This window comes from Macaca mulatta, chromosome 1 (assembly GCF_049350105.2).
Source record: "Macaca mulatta isolate MMU2019108-1 chromosome 1, T2T-MMU8v2.0, whole genome shotgun sequence".
NCBI lineage: Eukaryota > Metazoa > Chordata > Mammalia > Primates > Cercopithecidae > Macaca > Macaca mulatta.
In genome coordinates this window covers 118,193,335-118,201,652 of record NC_133406.1, presented here as the reverse complement: position 1 = coordinate 118,201,652, position 8,318 = coordinate 118,193,335, and the positions used below count along the sequence as shown (strand labels likewise).

The 8,318-nt window shown below is 45.2% G+C and overlaps 1 protein-coding gene across 1 annotated transcript; it reads left to right on the top strand.

Moving 5' to 3' along the window:
* Nucleotides 1-1,232: 1,232 nt before the first annotated feature.
* On the top strand, nt 1,233-7,764 carry GJA8 (gap junction protein alpha 8). Its single transcript, XM_001095298.5, has 2 exons — nt 1,233-1,301; nt 6,434-7,764. The coding sequence occupies exon 2, from the start codon at nt 6,445-6,447 to the stop codon at nt 7,750-7,752; it is 1,308 nt and encodes a 435-aa protein (XP_001095298.1). The 5' UTR covers nt 1,233-1,301; nt 6,434-6,444; the 3' UTR covers nt 7,753-7,764.
* The last annotated feature ends 554 nt before the right edge of the window (nt 7,765-8,318 follow it).

Sequence of the window (8,318 nt, the reverse complement as noted above, 5' to 3'; positions counted from 1 at the left end):
TAGTTGACATATAATAATTGTACATATTTATGTGATACAGAGTGATATTTCAATACATGTATACAATGTGTAATGATCAAATCAGGATAATTAGCATATTCAGCATCTCAAACATTTAGCATTTCTTTCTGTTGGGGACAATCAAAATCCTCTCGTCTAGCTTTTTGAGACTATACAATAAAATAGTTAACAGCCTGGCACGGTGGCTCACGCCTGTAATCCCAGCACTTGGGGAGGCCAAGGCGGGCAGATCACCTGAGATCAGGAGTTTGAGACCAGACTGGCCAACATGGTGAAACCCCATCTCTACTAAAAATACCAAAAAAAAAAAAAAAAAGAAAGAAAAAAAAATTAGCTGGGCTTGGTAGTGGGCGTCTGTCATCCCAGCTACTCAGGAGGCTATGGCAGGAGAATAATTTGAACCTGGGAGGCGGAAGTTGCAGTGAGCTAAAATCTTGCTATTGCACTCCAGCCTAGGTGACAGAGCGAGACTCTGTCTCATACACGCACACACACAAATAATAAAAATAATAAATAAATTAATTAATTAATTAATGTTAATCATATTCACCCTACAGCACTGCAGACCACCAGAACCCATTCCCCCTATCTAGCTGTGCTTTTGAATCTATTAGCAACATGTTCCCCATCCTTTCTTCCCCTACTACTACCCTTCTCGGCCTCTAATATCCACCATTCTGTTGAAGGCTTTGAGAGACAAGAGCAAACCACCAATAAAGGATGAAATATGGTCCTTTGGAAAGGACCAACCACTCTCCGTCTGACTCGGGCCAGAGGGATGCACACAGGTGACCACTTACTGTCCCTACATCATTAAGATTCTCCAAGCTGATGATCAGGCCTCAGGAAAATGCCCCTAGGCTCGAGTGCTCTGGAGAGACGCCAAAGGTTTACTGATGTACAGGCCCAGTCTGCTGCTAAAAGAAACTTTGGGAGGCACAGAAGCCCCATCTAAGCTTTCACACATCAGCTTTCCCATCCTCCTCCCCTCAGTGCCCAACACAGCTCTCCCATTCTCTCACTCCCATTGTTTCCCAAACATCCCTCCCTTCATAAAAGCTGTCTGGCTGGGAGCTTAAAATATTGCTGGACAGTAAAACCTACCCATCAGGGCCAATCCAGTCATATCTGCTCAGTCGTGCAGCACAGTAGGGGCGGGGTAGAGAAGTGGGAGGTGGGCTTTTAGGCAGCAAAGGAAAGAGACGAAAGTTGCCATTTTGCTGCTGAGCGCCAAGAGAGAAAGACAGCACATATTTCTCCGTGGGACACTCCTCATATTGGCAAGTTTTCCTTAAGTGATATTAGTTTGTAACCTTCCCCCCAATTGTTCTTTCTCAGCCTAATCTAAGGGCCATATATAGGCTTCTCCAAAAGGAAAAAGATTGCCAATAAGATTCAGTCTTGGGCTGGGATGGCTGGACTTACACTCCAACTCTGAAAACCCTCTTCAAGTTGACCTAAGAACTGGCAGAGGTTTGGAAGGGAGAGGAATGCTGGAATAATCGGGAGGTTAGGGAAACAGAGGTGTCCAAACTCAAACTACAATTTGACTTCTTAAGCTCTTTTCATTTTTCAGAATGAATCAACACGTCTACAGGAATCCACAGGGACCTAAACCAAGTATTTGATATTTATGAAAAAGTTCTGTGCCCTTTTCACTCAATTCTACAATAGGAATAATAGTCTTAATTATTGAATGCTGTGGGGGTAGCGAAGGCTTTGTGCTCAGCATTTTCCCTGTTGGAGCGTTTAATGGAGCACAGGAATGGATCTGGCTAAGGACCATAAAATTCTTCCTAGGAGTATGTTCTGTTGTCTGTCTATGAGAACTGCTGGCTAGTGGCTGTTCTAGAAACAAGAAGAGAGGCACATTTCCACTTGGTTACTAACCGGAGTGGTAAGTGGCCATTGAATGCTCTGGAGAACTTATTAATGGATGTATATGTGTTTTTCTGCCTCTTCAAAACCAGAGGAGGGCTATGCTATAATGGGCTTAGATCTGGAAGACCAGGGCTCACATCCTAGCTCTGCCCTCACTAGCTAAGCCCCATCTTGGAGACTCATTTAACCTCCCAGCCTGTCTTTCTGTCTGGGGATTGATAATGCCAAATTCACTGGTTCTCAAACATCCACCTGAGGGTCTGTCAGTTCTAGCCCAAGATGACACACAGCCTGTGACCAAAATGCGACAATGACGAAGTTAATGATGTAGTAAATGTTTCACCAAGTTAAGTGTGTTCAATTTAAAGGCTTGTCTTTTACTCTGAAATTATGTCCTCTCTGGTTTTATAGTGTTAAAAATCCTCTTTTATGAAATGATGATGAAAACAGACTGTAGTTGTAGTTAGTGATTTAATAACTCTTTTTTTTTTTTTTGAGACAGAGTCTCACTGTGTTGTCCAGGCTGGAGTGCAGTGGTGTGATCTCGGCTCACTGCAGCCTCCACCTCCCAGGTTCAAGCAATTCTCCTGCCTCAGCCTCCCAAGTAGCTGGGATTACAGGTGCCCACCACTGTGCCCAGCTAATTTTTGTATTTTTAGTAGAGACAGGGTTTTGCCATGTTGGCCAGGCTGATCTTGAACTCCTGACCTTAAGTGATCCTCCCACCTCGGCCTCCCATAGTGCCAGGATTACAGGCATGATCACCACGTCCAGCCAATAACTCTTATTTTTATGTCCTTGATTGGCAAAATAAGGAGTTGGCATCCTTATGTTGGTCACACTAGTTTGTTTTGATTATACTAGTCTGTGAAATCTAAGTCTGAGAACCACTGGCCTAGTTCACAGCTTGTTATGAGGACTGAAATAAGATACGTGAAAATATATTACTTAGATCAAGGATACCCAAACATAAGGTGTTATTTTAATCATTACCTCTAGCCATCATTTTCTGGTGGGATGTTCCTGGCCATATATGGACACCCTGGGGTTGGAAGCTTGAACTCCATCCATTGATTTTCCATCTGTAATAGGTCTGTTCACTAAATTTTCACAAGCAAAATAAAACAGAGAATTATCTCTGAAAAAGAGAAGAGAAGTATTATTCCTTCAGTTCAGATTTCTCTCTGCTCCCATAGAATGCTTTGCTTCTCTGCTCTGACTTCCTTTAGATTTTCACTGTTAGAGGTCAGGAAACCAAGACATTCCCCTTCACACCTCCAAAGTGTCTCTCCTTAACAGCACAGTAGGCCTGTTTCAACATCATGGGGTTGGAAAGATTGTGTCCTAAGTGACAGTTTCTCTCTTTCAGTTATCACACGAAACTTTGTAACTAGACATTTTTAAAAAATACAATCTTAGCATGGCGGCTTAGAGTATAGACACCGGCTTGTTTGGCTTTGGTTTCGAAATTACTAATGAGGTGGTCAGGAGCGACTTCTTGTGTCATGGACATGTATCATGACTCTTGTGTCAAGAATTGTTGGCCTTCCAGTTTATATCTTTGATCTCATACAAAATAAGCAGTTTTGTGTCTCAGAGCAGCTGGTTGGGGATCAATTTACTATCCTTTTTGTTATTTACCATTTTTTGCAAGTTCTTAATTTTTCTGCTGTTAGCTGTAACGAGAGGACTGAAGCTCCTCGGTCTCTAGTACTCATATTACAGGAATTTAGGGATTGAAAATTTCAGATTTCAGGAGGATTACCATCAGAACCATGCACTGCTGTCTGTGGAACTCCCACTCTGTGAAGAGCTTTGTTCTGTGTTGTGATGGTTCACAAAAGATGAGGCCAAAATGGTTCCTGCCCTCCAGAACCTTTTGATACTAAAGGGAGGGAAACAAGATTGGTTAACATACAGGGCTGAGAGCATGTGCTCATTACGCACATTCATGTGGGTATGTGAGTGAAATACACATACTTGTATGGTACAATACAAGTAAGGTTGTCAAAAATGAACTGATGTATCAATGAGGGTAAGTATTAGCAAGATAGTTAAGATTAAGTAAGATATTAATAAGATAGTAAGATATTAACCAAATCTTATAGAAGTAAAGTTATTGAAATTGCTGTTTTAACATAAAGTTTAGAATGAATTATTTGATAAGAAATGAACTTTTTCCTGGCTCTGCCACTGGTGAGCTTTATGCTTGGGCTGCTTACCTGATTGTGATGTTTCCCACCTATTTTCCAAAAGGCAATGGGAACCACTACTACTCTTACCAGGGCAAGTACTAGACTTAACTGTAGTCTTAAGAGTTAAAAATAGATACATGTGGCTGGGACTGAGTTGCTGGTTCTGATTCTGAGCTGCTGGTTCCCTCCCCCTCTCCATTACCCATTCCTACAAGGAACTCTTCCCAATGCCAAACCCATGACTGGGGATGCCACAGCTGCTGTCACCTTTTCAGGAGAAGAGAAGCTGCTGTAGGACGCCCTGCCTGATTGGGAGTTTATGAGGCCTCAAGAGGAGAAGCACTTTCTGCTCTCCCACAAGAAGAAGCAAACAGCTATTGTGCCTGCCCTGTCAGCACAGGCTGGACTTTGCAGATGCTTGCAATTAGTATCCTGCCATCAGGTTCTGTCTGGCCAGACTCCAAATCACAGGTTGGAAATAGGCTTTCATGTTTAACAAATATCACTGTGATTAAAAAACAGTAGGCATATCCCTTTAGCCCCATGAATTCCTGGTCCTATAGCGTGGGGCATGGCCAGAAGCAGCCCAGAGCAGGATCCTCTAACATGGGCTCTTGCCCTGGTCTGATGGCAGTGATGAGCAAACTTTATAACTCTAGAGATGTTCAAGCTGGAGGAACAATTGTTCTTCATTGAGGTAGAAGTTTTGCTCGTGATTCTTTATAGGTTACAGGTTTGCACTGGATGAATGACCCAGTTGCAAGCAGCTCCTTGTCAGCTCAATGCCATTTCCATTAGCCATTGCTGTGCTAGAGGCATTATATACTATCATGTTTAATGATATTTTTTCTATAGACCAAATTTTTAACTCTATTAAAACAGCCATATACTACAGACCCTGAAACATTTTCATTCTGTAGGACACTAAAAGTGTCCTAGAAGACCTTCCTCATCCTGTGACATGATTCCTTCCCAAAGCATTCTCTCTGTTCTTTGGATTTAAAAGAGTAATAATAAAAATATACGGCCTTCAATGTGTAAAGCTATTAATAAGGGTTTCCAGATTTCAACCTAGAGAAGAGGAAACATAAATTAAGAGCACAGAAGTCAGAGAATTGTGTAGCTCTGATTCCAGGCAGTTTATCTCAATGGTGTAGTGGGAAGAACCCAGCCTTTGTGATCAAGAGAACAGAACTGCTGCTATTTAGCTGTCTAATCTTGGACAATATATTTAGCCTTTCTGAGCCTCAGATTTATTTTTTCTTTTCTTTTCTTTTCTCTTTTTTTTTCTTTGAGACAGGGTCTTTCTCTGTTGCCCAGGATGGAGTATGGTGGCACAAATCAGGGTTCACTGCAACCTTGACCTCCCAGGCTCAAGCAATCCTCCTGGCTCAGCCTTCCAAGTAGCTGGGAACACAGGAATGCACCACCAAGCCCAGCTAATTTTTGAAGTTTTTTGTAGAGATGGGGTTTCACTGTGTTGCCCAGGCTAGTCTCGATCTTCTAGGCTCAAGTGATTCTCCTGCCTCGGCTTCCCAAAGTTCTAAGATTACAGGCATGAGCCACTGTGCCTGGCCTTCAGTTTTCTTTTTTGTTGGAATCAAGTTAGTTAACAAATACTTATCAAGTTCTCACTGTGTGCTGGGCTGTATGTCAGGCATTGAGTACATAGCAGTAAATAAGATAGGCGTGACTCCTGCCCTCATGGAAATTACAGTCTAGCCGAATCAAGTTAAATGAAATAATATAATGTCAAAGTTCTTTCCCAAAGTTGATGTTCAATAAATGCTAATCCCCTTCCGCTTCCCTTCAAATATATGATCATTATATATTCTGACACAGTCAAACACAAGATGGCCACAGACAATTTCATACATACAAGAATTTTGTTGGAGCCCAGACACCCATAGTATACGATAATTCTTCAGTATTATGTCTCACGAAACTTAGATCAGTGTGTGGTCTTGATTTAAATCCATGTAACCAAGGATTTCTATTTATGGTCAACAATTAATCCTTATTTTTGGTGCAGTTTAAGGAATTATACAGATATTGCCTCACTGATGCTTTCAGACCATTTGTGAAGTGAATGAGAATAGGTATTATTATTATTAAACCCACTTCACAGATGAGGAAGCGAATGGAAGCAGATTCTTTGGGGCCTCCTTTGTTCCCTAGTCCTAGTCTGCACAGAGGAAGCACTGGATAGACGCTGTTTGCACATTGACTGTTCCGGCAACTTGGAAAGGAGAGGTACCCCGCGTTAGCAAAAACAGATACTGACTCAGGGTTGCACTGCGGCCGCTCAGTTCTTGCCTTCTCCCTCATTTCTTCAGGTGGGTGAGAAATGGGCGACTGGAGTTTCCTGGGGAACATCTTGGAGGAGGTGAATGAGCACTCCACCGTCATCGGCAGAGTCTGGCTCACCGTGCTTTTCATCTTCCGGATCCTCATCCTTGGCACCGCCGCGGAGTTCGTGTGGGGGGATGAGCAATCTGACTTCGTGTGCAACACCCAGCAGCCTGGCTGCGAGAACGTCTGCTACGACGAGGCCTTTCCCATCTCCCACATCCGCCTCTGGGTGCTGCAGATCATCTTCGTCTCCACCCCGTCCCTGATGTACGTGGGGCATGCGGTGCACTACGTCCGCATGAAAGAGAAGCGCAAAAGCCGTGAGGCAGAGGAGCTGGGCCAGCAGGCGGGAGCTAACGGCGGTGAGAGGGGGCCCCTCAGCCCGGACCAGGGCAACGTCAAGAAGAGCAGCGGCAGCAAAGGCACCAAGAAGTTCCGGCTGGAGGGGACCCTGCTGAGGACCTACATTTGCCACATCATCTTCAAGACCCTCTTTGAAGTGGGCTTCATCGTGGGCCACTACTTCCTGTACGGGTTCCGGATCCTGCCTCTGTACCGCTGCAGCCGGTGGCCCTGCCCCAATGTGGTGGACTGCTTTGTGTCCCGGCCCACGGAGAAGACCATCTTCATCCTGTTCATGTTGTCTGTGGCCTCTGTGTCTCTCTTCCTCAATGTGATGGAGTTGGGCCACCTGGGCCTGAAGGGGATCCGGTCTGCTTTCAAGAGGCCCGTCGAGCAGCCCCTGGGGGAGATTCCTGAGAAATCCCTCCACTCCATTGCTGTCTCCTCCATCCAGAAAGCCAAGGGCTATCAGCTCCTAGAAGAAGAGAAAATAGTTTCCCACTATTTCCCTTTGACCGAGGTTGGGATGGTGGAGACTGCCAAGCCTTTCAGTCAGTTCGAGGAGAAGATCACCACAGGACCCCCGGAGGACTTGTCCCGGGGCTACCAAGAGACACTGCCTTCCTACGCTCAGGTGGGGGCGCAGGAAGTGGAGGGCGAGGGGCCGCCTGCAGAGGAGGGAGCTGAACCGGAGGTGGGAGAGAAGAAGCCGGAAGAAGAGAGGCTGACCATGGAGGAGCAGGAGAAGGTGGCTGTGCCAGAGGGGGAGGAAGTAGAGACCCCCGGAGTGGGGAAGGAGGGTGAAAAAGAAGAGCTGCAGTCGGAGAAGGTGTCAAAGCAAGGGCTGCCAGCTGAGAAGACGCCTTCACTCTGTCAAGAGCTGACAACAGATGAGGCCAGACCCCTGAGCAGGCTGAGCAAAGCCAGCAGCCGAGCCAGGTCAGACGATCTAACCGTATGAAGTGATGCCAAAGGAAAAAAAAAAAAAAAACGCCCAAGCTTACATAGGGCAAGATGAAAGGAAAAGGTGCCAACATGATCTGAATCTTCTGTCTCCTGCCCTCGCCCCAGCCCCTGATTGGACAGGCACTGCAGCCGGGCAGTGCATGCCACGCAACTAGGAAACAGTCTTTCCCACATCCAACATAAGGGCTACCAAGATAAACCCATCGACCCACTAAAGTTCCCCAGTCTCATAGGACTGACCCCTTCCTCCAACCCCAACAGCTATGGGGTACTCTTCTTTCATCCCCATTTATCCATAGAAACCCTTAAATCAGAATTGGGGTTGCATCATAGCCTTTTACCAGTCTTGTCTCAAGCTCACTAAGCCAGAATCTATCATCCCAGCGTTTCTGAAGCAAATACCATGTGACCATATTTCAGGGATCCACACTCAAAAGCCTACAAAATACAGACAGGTGACTTCAGTTGCAAGGCAGTCCTGTTCTAATGCAAGGGAGAGAATGGGGCTGTGGAAGTTGGAGAGCAGGGGGAGCTGCTGCTCACTTCCAGACAATGAGTACC

Excerpts from the sequence above, each read along its gene's own strand:
- GJA8 (XM_001095298.5), top strand. The coding sequence starts at position 6,445 with ATGGGCGACTGGAGTTTCCTGGGGAACATCTTGGAGGAGGTGAATGAG.